This window comes from Gymnoscopelus braueri (genome assembly GCF_963280865.1).
Source record: "Gymnoscopelus braueri genome assembly, chromosome: 13".
Classification (NCBI taxonomy): Eukaryota; Metazoa; Chordata; class Actinopteri; order Myctophiformes; family Myctophidae; genus Gymnoscopelus; species Gymnoscopelus braueri.
Genome location: NC_137615.1, coordinates 29,854,535 through 29,867,990, shown reverse-complemented (window position 1 = coordinate 29,867,990; position 13,456 = coordinate 29,854,535). Strand labels below are relative to the sequence as shown.

At 44.5% G+C, this 13,456-nt stretch overlaps 1 protein-coding gene across 1 annotated transcript in view; it reads right to left on the bottom strand.

Annotated features, from left to right (window-relative positions):
* Positions 1-13,456, bottom strand: part of grin2aa (glutamate receptor, ionotropic, N-methyl D-aspartate 2A, a) — a gene marked incomplete at both ends in the record, with an annotated part of 232,080 nt that overhangs the window by 27,383 nt on the left and 191,241 nt on the right. Inside the window, 2 exons of the mRNA XM_080446562.1 lie at positions 10,757-10,986; positions 12,046-12,171. Coding sequence (XP_080302688.1) covers positions 10,757-10,986; positions 12,046-12,171 — 356 coding nt within the window. The remainder of the gene's footprint in view (positions 1-10,756; positions 10,987-12,045; positions 12,172-13,456) is intronic.

Here is a 13,456-nt window from a genome sequence, read left to right as displayed (position 1 = left end):
CAGTGGTGACCTGTGCTGAGCTAACTCTCATATTATGTCCTTCTTATGTTGCCGTAGTGTTTGTTTCAGTGAGCACTGTACTCAGTCCCTACATGATGTCACTAACAAGGAATACACTGCTGAATGTATAGAACACCTCCACTCTCTGATCTTTTCATCTGCCCTTATATAAGCTCACTTCCTTCTCCTTCCCTCTACAGCAGTGGTTCTAAAAGTGGGGTCCAGGTACCCCCATGGGGGTCCTTGAGGGGGGTTCTAGGAGGTCCCCAGCAAAATGAGTCAATACAGCATCAAAGTCTAAGTCTAAGCACTTCAACTTGTTTTAATACTATCTTAAGACGTGTCACAATGAGAGATCTGCTCATTACAAAAATCTTGAGAATTCGTGAAACATTTGGAATATTTTCTTTACATTTTAACGCAGATTTCTCTCATGGCGGTCCCTGGCACATAATCCTTTCGTATGGGGGTCCGCGGTCAAACACATATCAATTTGGGGGTCCTTGACATGGAAATGTTTGAGAAACCACTGCTCTACAGTACCTCCCTCCTCTTCCTCACCACCTGATTTCTCCTCTCGCTCCATCTCCTATATGGTTTCCCCTCTATGGCTTCCTCCTCCTTCCCTCTACCTCCTTCTACTTCCTCCCCTCCTCTCGCTTCATCTCCTATAGCGTATCCTCTCTCTCTTTCTGTTCATTTCTCCCCAGATACGTTAGGTCGGTCGGCCTGTTTTTCCTCTTATTCTAGCCCTCTCTCTCTCTCCCTCTCCCTCCCTCTGTTTGTCCACCTCCCTCCCTTCCTCCGCCCCTCCGTCCCGCCTCTCCGTCCCTCCTCTCCTCTCCATCTCTCTCAGGGATAATTGTAGTGGGTTCACAGGTCGGGGGGCATGGAGTGGAGTGCTCATCGCTGCGGTAACAATATGCCCAGAGCACTATGGTAACGATCTGCCCTGGGGCACCACAAACAGACAGGCTCTATCAATTAGAGCCCCACATTTCACAGGCTGTGTGTGTGTGTGTGTGTGTGTGTGTGTGTGTGTGTGTGTGTGTGTGTGTGTGTGTGTGTGTGTGTGTGTGTGTGTGTGTGTGTGTGTGTGTGTGTGTGTGTGTGTGTGTGTGTGTGTGTGCACACGTGCATGCGTGTGTGCACGCGTGTCCAAGGTCCATTAGTCCTCAGGTATGGAAGAGGCTTACCATACAAACTCCCTCGTGTCTCTATGTGTGTGTGTGTGTGTGTGTGTGTGTGTGTGTGTGTGTGTGTGTGTGTGTGTGTGTGTGTGTGTGTGTGTGTGTGTGTGTGTGTGGTTGGGGGGGGGGGGGCAGATACACAGAACATTGTGCACACAGTGTAATTATGAAATTGCATGTACATTGCTTGCCTGTGTACATTAGAGTTCAACATCTGTACGATCATCTGTTTGTTTGTTTGTTTGTTTGCCATGGGTTCAATTGTTTATATATATATACTGTAGCTCACTGGTTAGGTAAGCTACATTATGTGTGCGTGTGCGTGTGCGTGTGCGTGTGTGTGTGCGAGTGCGCGCGCGCGTGTGTGTGTGTGTGTATGTGTGTGAGAGCGTGTGCATGCGCGTGTGTTTACGTATGTGTGTCTGCTATGCTACCGTGTAATCAGGTCAGGCTGAGGGATGTCAGCGTGTGTGTGTGTGTGTGTGTGTGTGTGTGTGTGTGTGTGTGTGTGTGTGTGTGTGTGTGTGTGTGTGTGTGTGTGTGTGTTTTGGTGATGTCAGTGTGTTTGCACGTCAGCACCGGCATCACGAGCCATGGCCCCCGGGAGGAACTACACGGTAAAATTCAGAGTGTTCATTTAACCTCGAGAGTCTACAAATGGAACCAAAATCTATCCTAACCCACCCTCATGTTCCTCTCTCCCTCCCTCACTCTCTCCATCTCTGTCCCTCATTCTCCGCTAACCTTCTCTCCGTTTCAGCCCTCGGTTTCCCCAGGAGCTGTGTCTAAAAGGGTCAGAGGAACAACTTGAGACTAAATTAGAGGTTCTAAAACTTTTTTAATTGCAAGGACCCCCATGACTCTGAGAGTGTACAAATGGAACCAAATGGACCCACCAGGGTCTCAGAGTTACAGACCTGTGAGGGTCCATTTGGAACCCCCCCAAGGAACCCTGAGGGTCCCGGGACCCCAACCACCCACTATACTAAATGGTCACAGGTTCAAATCCCCCAGAAAGTGTATGGCAGGAAATGAAAAGGTGAGTTCGACAGTTCCTGCACGTGTGCCCTTGAGCAAAGCACGGTGGTTTGATTCCCTTGCCATCTGCTGGAGGGATGAAAGTTAAAATGGTAAAAAGATAGGAAAGAAGGAAAATGGAGCGTTAATTTAACCCATTCTGGGGGCGAACACTCAGCGAACATAGCAACACAAGCTCACAGCTTGTAGATCGGCTATTTTAGGCAAATATATTTAGTGTAGAGTGAAAACCTAAAGGGTTCTAGTATTGAGCCCTAGGGGACTAACAGTCAACTAAGTATGCGTTTTAAGTGGTTCTGAACGTGTACACGTGTACTCATTTGACTGTGTGTACAACGTTAAATCCTCAGTGTTAATTTGACTGTGTGTACAACGTTAAATCCTCAGTGTTAATTTATCCATTCGTAACCCAGAGAGTGTACAAATAGAAAGCAAAAGGGATTCGGGTTCCATCTGTACACTCTCAGAGTTAAACTTGACACTGAGCATTTTTACTGTGTACGGCCTGAGCAACACTGAAATATCATCTGTACTCTGCCTGAACTATAAAAGTACGTCATTCTTGGGGACAAGCGTGTGCACACTGCCTAGCGCTGTCTCTCCTGGGGTATATATATACACCTCTCATCGCTCCGTTTCTCCTGCACCCTTAGCTTCTCCATCTCTCCATCCCCTTCTCTCGCTCCAGCGTCGTTTCCCACAGAATGCCGCCCTCCCTCCACGCGCACACACCCTCCCACAGATCCTTATCCTCCTCTTCATCACGAACTGTCACCTCTCCGCCATACCTCTTGCTGTCCAAAAGCTCTGTTCTCCCTCTGTTCTCCTCCTCCCCCTCCATCGCCGCTTTCTCTCTCTCTCTCTCTCTCTCTCTCTCTCTCTCTCTCTCTCTCTCTCTCTCTCTCTCTCTCTCTCTCTCTCTCTCTCTCTCTCTCTCTCTCTCTCTCTCTCTCTCTCTCTCTCTCTCTCTCTCTCTACTCGTCCACCTCCTTCTTCTCTCCGTCCCTGTCACCCTTTTTTTCCTCCCTTCTTATTATGCAAGTTCTGTGGTTATATAAGTGCAGGGTCCCCTTGTGTGTGCCGTTGTCTGTGCATGTGCGTGCGTGCATGTGTGTGCGTATACGTCGGCAATGAAGGGGGGCTGTGTGTGTGTGTGTGTGTGTGTGTGTGTGTGTGTGTGTGTGTGTGTGTGTGTGTGTGTGTGTGTGTGTGTGGGGGGGGGGTATACATATATATAATGTGTGTCTGTCTATTGCATCATCTGTATACAGTATATGTGAATGCAGATCTGTGCAAGAGGGACACAGGAATAAGTGTGTGCTATACATGTCCTGGGAGTGTGTGTGTGTGTGTACTGTATACGTGTGTACTCTATGTGCTGGGAGGATGCATATGTACAGTACGTTTCAATCTGTACAACTGTCAAGCCTAATTTATACTCAGTCACACGGCAATGGCAATAACTGAAAATAACTTATTTTCCAATTGTGTCACATTGTTAGCATTGAAAATCTGTTATTTTTGACAAGTGAGTATAAATTGGGCTCCGGTCTGCTTGTCACTCTGCCTGCCTGTACTGTACATCTGAGTGTGGACAGTAGGTCTTTCTGTCTGTCCGTCTCTCTTGGTACAGTACCAGTGGTGTACAGTAACTAAGTGCATTTACTCAAGTACTGTACTTAACTCATTGAGTGCCATTAACGTGTTTTAGCGCTATGGTGCAACGTGCCATTTCACGTGTTTTTGAAAAAAACTCAACCCAAGATATCATTATCTGAAGATTTGCAGCTCCATCCACTCCTTGTTTAACTTATAACTGGAAAAGGCTGTATCTCGCTTCCTAAGCACTTTTTTTTTACTTTGAAAAAATTTGAAAAAATTTGCATTTATTTTTTAATCGTAATGGCCAGAAATAGATAATAATAATTTGGGCACTCAATGAGTTAAGTACAATTTTGAGGTACTTTTACTTTACTGGAGTATTTCCAATTGTCTATACTTTTACTTCTACTCCACTACATCTCAGAGGCAAATATTGTACTTTTACTCCACTACAATTATTTGACAATTTTAGTTGCTAGTTACTTGCAGATATAAATGATTACATTATAGAACATACATTAACCACTTTAGCCCTATTTTATTCGCAGGCTATTTGAAAATAGCCGATCTACAAGCTCACAACGCGTCGCATCGCGACGCGTTGTGAGCTTGTACTTTTACTCTTGTACTTTTACTCTTGTACTTTTACGCAAGTACATTTTGAATTCCAGACTTTTATTTGTAACAGAGTACTTCTACATTGCAGTATTGATACTTTTACTTAAGTAAAACATTTGAGTACTTTTTCCACCACTGTATTGTATAGTGCCCTCAGTGAAAGGTGACCGTGTCCTTGGACCAGTGGAGGTCAGCCTTTTTCCAATCGCTCCAATGAGCGTCTAACTGAGTGACAGCGGAGGAGGAGGAGGACATGTGGGAATGTAGGACGGATGTGGGTCGGGTGGATCTAAAACCCAACGACCACACATCTTGCCGTGTGCCTGTTTCGGAACATTTCACGCTCATCTCGATGGGGACAGCGTGTTCTTCTCCTCCGTTATTTCTCATGCATGCTCAGCTCTCCTGGGTGTCATTATCCATGAAATCTTCGCCTTGAACCCCATTTTACACCTGGCGTGTCAATCGCAGTGCCAATACAAGACGAACCGATCTGTCTCCAGAGAGGCTAAATGGCTGACATCTACCGCATGTATGGCTTGCCTATGCCACGACATCCGGCCGCGTAAATTGAACTCTGAGAGTGTACAAATCCGGGTCCGTTCGGTTCCATTTGTGCACTCTCTGAGTTACATCTGGATACATTAAAAATAGCACAAGCTCCGTTTTCAACCCTAAAAAAGGAAAAATTAAGATTGGGATAAAAGTTAACTTGTGCACTGGAACGTGCTCTGCTCCCCGTGTTGTTGAGAATACAGAGCAGCATGTCCTCCGGAGCAAATGGAGGCCGAATGTAAGGACAGGTCCCAAGCGGGACACTCAAGAGCTTCTGTTTGACTGGCCTTTTCTTATGCTAGACGGGGCCTGCCTTGGTGGGACAGACGCAGCGGTCTCGCCTGAAGACCGGAAGCCCAATATCTCTCCTGGCTAAGGGGGGACTCTGCTTTGAATTAGTGGTCTATGTTTGGCTTATCCAGGTGGAAGCATTGAATTGTTTGGGGCCAAAACATATATTTCTGATCTATTACTACATCACGAACCATCCAGACCTCTCAGGTCGTCTGGGACAGGTCTGCTTTCTGTCCCCAGAAGAGAAGCAGTGTTCCGTTTTTTATGCACCGCATTATGTGGAACAAACTCCCAGAAAACTGCAGGTCTGCTCCGACTCTCAGTTCTTTAAAATCAAAGCTAAAGACATTTTTTTGCTGCCTTTTACTGAGGTTTTTAATCATCTGCAATGTCCTTTTATTCTTATTTTTCTGTGCTAATTTTTACTTTTCTTTTTTGCATTTCTCGCTCTGTGTCTTAATGTCTTAATGATTCATGCTTTATGTAAAGCACTTTGAATGGCCTTGTTTCACATGCTTTGGCCTAGCCTTGCCTGCCTTACAAAGAAATTATATACGACAAAAAAAAATAACGTGTCTGGTAAAAGTGGAGTGATGGGATAGAAGTATTTTCAAGAGTTCCATTTTGTTGAATGTAAAGTGGCAGACGGAGACATCTTGACCTTTGTGCTGTTTAACAAAGCACCTGAGAGGGCTTTTATTGCATTATGGCTCTGACATTGATGCATCGGGCTGGCAAACTCAAAGTGAAACAACCCTTTAAACAACCAAGACACACAAGAGTGACGGGAACCCTTTTTTTAAAAAACACTTAAAACCTCTATTCTTAGTCAAACCTGAGCTGACCTGAGTTGCAACTGTACTTGGAGTGCTTTTTTCCGTCTACACCCAAATCTCTTCGGCAAAAATAGCAGATCCACAAGCTCACAACGCATCGCGACGCGATGCGTTGTGAGCTTGTAGATCGGCTATTTTTGGCAAATGTTCCCCCCAGAACAGGGATGCTGGGGTTCAAGTGGCTACACCAAACTCCACAGGTGGCTTGGCCTGACACGTCATTTTTACAGTAAAAATAGCCATACCACAACATAAAGTTACTCTGTTACTAGTCAAAGTTCTGTATTCAAAATGTTACTTGAGTAAAAGTACAAACGTTTTGCCATGAATACTTAAAGTACCAAAGTAAAAGTACTCACATTTTTTCGAAATGTGTTTACCTTATTCAAAAATATCAGATCTACAAGCTCACAACACGGCACGGTGTGATGCATTGTGAGCTTGTAGAACTGCTATTTTCTAAGTGAGTAAAGTTTTCAAGACACTGTAGTGAGTAAAAAGTACAATATTAGCCTCTGAGATGAGGTGGGGTAGAAGTATGAAGTATTGACAAATAGAAATGCTCAAGGGAAACAAAAGTACCTCAAAATTGTACTTGAGTAAAATGCACTTAGTAACTTTTCCACCACTGAATTTTCATTTCACTTTTGCTCCCATTACAGCTGTATTCTGAAATGAGAGAGATGTCGAAGAGGGAGTCCTCAGTGATTAGTTCATTGACTGGCTAATGTCAGGCTATTCGACTTCAAATAATAATTTGACGTAGAACCTGAATTTCCATTTTCCTTCTCTTCCTTATTCCCATGGCAGTCTTTTCAAATCTGCTTCAATAGGAACATCAATTCTATCCGCTAATGTTACTGCTGCCATTGTTGTTTTGAACTGTCTCACTTACTTCCATCATCGCATTCAAAGGATGTTGATTGGCCCTGTTAGGCACCGTTTAGACGACAACGGTCTCTAGGGAAAACGGCAAAATAAAATATCAGATGTGCCTTCCGTTCCGTAAGTTCCGTTTATGCAGTTGTGTACAACGTAAGTTCGGGAGTGGAGACCGCCCTCTGCTTAACTCGGCAACTCCCCGCTCGTCATCACCTTATCACCTACACCTGCTTTTCATTATCAGCCAGCCAATCTCACGTCACAATCACCTCAGTAGACGGGCTTAAATTCAGCCGTGAGCCTTTGCTCCTCGTTCGTACTACTTACGTGGTCTCGAACGCTCCCCCCATCCTCCCCGTCTACCTCCGCCGCCTCAATACTAACCTTGCTTCTTTTCTCTCTCCCAGGAACCCGGGAGGGGGCCGTATCCCGAGCCGAAGGCGACGCTACCCGATCAAGCCCCGGTGGCCGTCTGCTCCCGAGACATACACCCCCCACCCTGAGTCTCGCCCTTCCCGGGTTCCGCATCCACACACATCCACCCATTTTCGTTCAATAAAACCCGTTAAACTTAAGCAGAAGGTGTGGTCTCTTACTAGTGAAAGACGGCAACGGCGTTATCAGGGGTTAAAACCGCAACAAAGTGAAAACCCCTTCCAGAGTGGAAATCTTTGAAAAACGCTCTGCATCGCGTCTCCATGTAAACATGGAATACGAGGGAATCTGCAAAACGTGTGATGTCATGGTTCACGTCGGCTCTGGCTGTAGAACCACTGTTGCCAGATTTTGAGAGAGAAATAAGCAGCCAGTTCTATGAAAACAAGCCCGAAAGAAGCGACTAGGCTACATGGGCACTTTAAACCTATTACATTGGCTATTTGAAATTAGCCGACCTACAAGCTCACACGTTTCACACATTCGCGACGCGTTGTGAGCTTATAGATCTGCTATTTTCAAAAAGATATTGAAAAGAAAGTTTAATTAAGATGGGGGTCTGCGGAGATATTCAATCATTTGACATGCACATGTTTGAGGACTGTTTAAACAATAATAAAATCTAAAATCTAAAAATCAACTACACTTTAAACTACCATTATTTACTAGCAACTTTACAGGAAAAACAAGCCCAAAGTCGCTTATAATAGCCACCTGGCATGCACACTACAGTCCAAACGCAGAATAAAAAGTTAGAACGCAGCAGGACTTTGCCGTTTTCTCTAGCGACCATTATCGTCTAAACGTGGCCGACTTCTAACTGAGTAAACAAGTGATCGCAGCATAGAATGTTTGGGTGCGACTAGCGATTCAGGGGCTGCAAACAGGCAACAGGTGGCGCCGTTTATTTCTCAGATCTACTTGTTTGTTTGTCAATGCAGCTCAAAATCCCTGGTTATCGATACACTATCTATCTACGTCTTGTATCTGTACTGGGAACTTCAATGCCAGGTGCAAAAAAAGGGGTCTCTATCTGTCCCTCAGTGTGAAATAAAATATCTCTTATCTTTGATGTCCCGCAGACAGCCTCTTTGTACTGATGAGGTGTCAATGCAGAGTAAACATCAATACAGGGTGTCTCAACGGGACATTTACTGAGATGACACATTTACTTTGGCGTTTGGTGGCCAGCTGTCAGTCGGTGTCTCCATATGAGCTTGTATATCTTATCTCTCTTATCTTATGTCTAGTTTAGGCTCAATGAAAGGTTAGCTCAAAATAAAGTAAACACACGTCTGAGAGTAATCCCAAAGTAGCTCAGTGTTCTTAGATGTCACCTTTGTGTCCAGCATTGGTAAGCAAGATGGTGTCAAAGATTATTTAGGGGAAAGGGAGTGTAGGGAAAGGGATTATTTACCTTGTGCCTGGGGGGATTACTTGTATGCATGCACCCAGCAGATGGCTGCTCCGATGAGCGCATGGGGGAGCCTTTAGGGGTTAAGTGTCTTGCTCAGGGACACTTCGACTCACAGACTGGGCGAGCTGAGGGTCAAACCAGTGACCTTGCGATTCCCAGGTGGCCTGTTTACCCACTCAGCTACGGCATCTGTCACGACACTCTCTCTCTCTCTCTCTCTCTCTCTCCCTCTCTCTCCTTCCCACCGTCCTCCTGTCTCTGTCTCTGTAACACCTTTTGCATCCGCTTTAATCTTGTTTCCCTCCACCCTTCACCCTCCACCCTTTCCTCTCTTCCCCACCAGCATCCATCCACCCTTCCCACTCTTCACTCGTTTTCCAGCTCTTTCTCTCCGTCTCTTCCTTCCTGTCCTTGTACCTCCTCCTTTCCTTGGCGCTCACCATCTGTTCTCCTTCGTCCTCTCCTCCACCTCTCTTCTGTCTTTCATCCTTACTTTTGCATCTCCCCATGCCCTTCTCCACCTACTTTTCTGCTTTTCTGCTCACTGCGTGTGTGTGTGTGTGTGCGTGCGTGTGTGTGTGCGTGTGTGTGTGTGTGTGTGTGTGTGTGTGTGTGTGTGTGTGTGTGTGTGTGTGTGTGTGTCTGTCTGTTTGTTTGTTTGCGTGTGCATGCGTGTCAATGTGCACGAGTTTGTCGCGACCAACACCATCCACAGTGGAAGCATATATACACTGGGTCCCACTTGGGCCCTCAGGGGCCTTTGAAAACAAGAAAACAGGGAGAGCGTTGAAGGGCCCAGCTCTCACAGCGTCATGTGGCCCTCATCACCGTCTGCCATGGAAACTGGAGTCACTGGGGAAACCCCGCCGCCATGGGCCTGGGTTCAACGCCACTGTCTGTCTCTTGTCGCAATGTCAAACATAACACAACTCAAAGCAAGGGACAGCTGAGAGAGAGAGCATGGTTAGAATGGACATGTCAACGAATTAGAATGGCCATGGGACAGAGAGATAGAAATAGAGAGATAGACAGACAGATAGATAGACAGACATAGATAGATGGCATATATTCATAAACAACACATTCTAAATGGTATGGAATCACTGACGCCGATAATATCAGTCTGCCTTCATGCGCTCCGGGGGAAAAAACGGAAAATTCTGCAACTTTGCTCAGGAATCCTGCGCTACAGGAATGTAGCACAGCTTCCCAAAGTCCTTTTCCGACTTGGAAACTGGTAGTTTCCAATAATTCCCAGAGAGTATGTGTGGCAGTACTGTACATAAAACAACAACGGACTGGCACACTGATGGTACTAGATTTTAAAAGCAGACTGTAAAGTGAAAACCGACCGCCAACATCTAAAACTCCACATTAAAATACAATTTAAATAAACCACTCCTGTGATGTTGTTTGTCTGTGTGTGGACAAAGTATCTGCCAGAGCTACTGTAGCTACACTGCATACCGATGGCTGATGATCTAACATGCCATATCCAATGACTTATCTGTATGCACCAGCTTACTGGACAAGGAATAGGAGACTGCATGTGTGGACACAAAGCACTGGAAGATTTATTCTATTCTATTTGGTTTGCTACAAAAATACAAAATAGCATACAGCCAAGGTCATAGGCATATGTAAATTCAGTTTCAGGGCGAGTTAAGCCTGTGTTAAGATCATACTATCAAATATACATTCACGGTTACCAGTAAGTTTAGTCAGCAGCAGAACAACACTGTTTAGTTTAAGGCTTGTAGCCTTAAACTAAACAGCCCTAAAGCACCAGAGCGACTAACCAACTGACAAACTAAGTCCGTTTCCCACTCAACTCAAACAAACCGACGAATCGGAGAACCAACCACCTCCCCCTTTGATTTTCTCATTACCTTGTTGTCGGACAACCCGGTGACTTGGTCGACGAACTCCTCTTGGATCATGAAGGCGGCCAGGTTGGCAGTGTAGGAGGCCAAGAAGATGACAGCGAAGAAGGCCCACACCGACACAATGAACTTACTGGTGGTTCCTTTGGGGTTCTGCACAGGCACAGAGTTGTTGAAGACCAGACCCCAGAGCAGCCACACGGCTTTACCCATGGTGAATGAAGGGCCGTGGGGGTCTAGGAGAGGAAAGGGGCAAAAAAGGGACAGGTTAGGATAGTAGAGATGGACAGAGTATGAGCAGGGAGAAAGGAATGGATGAATACAAATAAATAAATAAATACAAAAGAAGAAAGAAAAGAACACTTTTCCAGAATTTCTGAAGATTTTTAGACATTTTTCAAAATCTTTTCAAAAACATTTGAATCTTTAAAATAGCACTTAACCCTTTAAGACCTGAGGCGATTCTTTAAAAAAAAATCTAAATCATAACAGTTTTTGAAAAAAATAATAATAATGTTTTCAAGATTTTTCAAAAATAGCAGATCTACAAGCTCATAGCGCGGCACTCGGTGCCGCGCTATGAGCTTGTATATCTGCTATTTTTGAATAGCCAAATAAATCTTAAAGTGACACAGATGCGTTCCAGGTATTAATGGGTTAAGGGGTTAATTGGGATCTTGTGTCTATAATGTTCATGCTGTCATCCCAACGTGAACACTAACCCTTAGCTATGATATAGTCACAAGGAGTGAGTTATTGCTTAACCACCTCAACCTTACATACTCCACTGACCGGAGTTACCCAGAGCTCTATTCTAGGCCTCTTCCTCATTTCCTTCTATACCAAATCTCTATACCAAAAGTTGCCGATCCACAAGCTCAGATCGCGTCGCAAAAAACAACACGTTGTGAGCTTGTAGATCGTTTATTTTGACAGCATGTTTGCGTTCATGTGGTTAAATATCAACTTTAAGATGTAATGATTTGTGGAAGGTAGTTGTTTAAAGATAACCTATTGGGAACTGAATGAAGTTAGTTTAGTCTCTCGAGTAGAAGATTTTAATGCTTGTTTCATCAAGTATGTGATTACATTATGCTAAGATAAACACATGGCATGGTGGATCCATTTGGAAGAATATTACAGTATCTGCTTACATCAAGTTAGGAATTCAGGTGTGAATTGTGTGCACGAGTGCTTGTGTGTGTGTGTGTGTGTGTGCGTGTGTGCGTGTGTGTGTGTGTGTGTGTGTGTGTGTGTGTGTGCGTGTGTGTGTGTGTGTGTGTGTTCGTTCTTACCTCTGCCCTGTGCAAGGTTTCTGTTGAAGCCTAGAGGACTGATATACTCAAACATGAAGACGGCCATTGCAGTGACCAGCAGCAACATTACAAACATCATCACCCACACTGATGCACTGAAAGGCTCTGTGAGACAAAGAGCGAGACAGAGAGACAGAGAGACAGAGAGACAGAGATAAGGAGGACAGACAGAAGACAGAGGGACAAAGATGGGGAAGATTGTAAATCCAAAGACCATATTGACTACTTGTCTGTTCACAGCTTTGGCCATATATTGTACATAAACAAAGACCATGTTCATGTTTGTTTACATTTAATCTCCAATATTATTAACATTTCTGAACTTACCTGAATAATTGAGTCAAACACAATTGCTCGGTTAATAAGTCATGGATGATACTGCTCATAAATCAATATCTCTCCTGGACCTATTCTCAGCTAGACTTATCAAATCAATCTGTGCTTTAAAATGCAATAAAATGATAATGACAAAAACAAACTGCAGTTATATTTAGGTGTTGGATTGCCTATTTTAAGAAGGTTGCAAGTCCCTGCAAGTTGATTTTCATACCATACTAAAATTGGGTGAATCCAATGGATTCCTCTATAACAGTGGTTCTCAAAATAGGGTCCAGGGACCCTAAGGGTTCCTTGTGGGGGTTCTAAATGGACCCTTACAGGTCTGTAACTCTGGGACGGTACAACTGAGTTAAGCTGGTCCTTCAAATTTAAAAGTTTTAGAACCACTGCTCTATAATTAAACAAACCATGGTAATCTTTGGAAAAAGGTCTGCAGTAATGTTGTGGTCAATGAGCTAAACATGCAAGAACCACTCATATTGTCCTTTTAACACAACTACAGACATAAGCAAGAATACAGAGTGAAAGGTTAATATCTTCTGTTTAACCACTTAGTAAACTGGACTGTAAATCTCTTCACCAAAAATAGCCAATCTACAAGCCTACAACGTGACACATAATGGCGTGTTGTGACGCGTTGTGACACATTGTGAACTTGTACATTGGCTATTTTTGGCTAATATTCCCCCCAGAATATGGACGCTGGCGTTCAAGTGATTCATTTCTATCATTCTTAGTTACTCCCATTCTCTCCATGAGTGAATGAACAAATACTGTAGTTTGCACACGCACGTCATGAAAGAGCACAGCACAGTACACACACACACACACACACACACACACACACACACACACACACACACACACACACACACACACACACACACACACACACAGATTGTGTTTGACAGGGTGAGTAGGCGTATAGAAGCCATGGTGTCAGCACTCCTGTCCTCCCTCTGTGCTCACAGTGCTCCTGCAAAGATTAAACCCTGCTTTAATGTATGGGAGAACACTGCTGGCTCAGAGCCATGGCATGTGTGCATGGGCG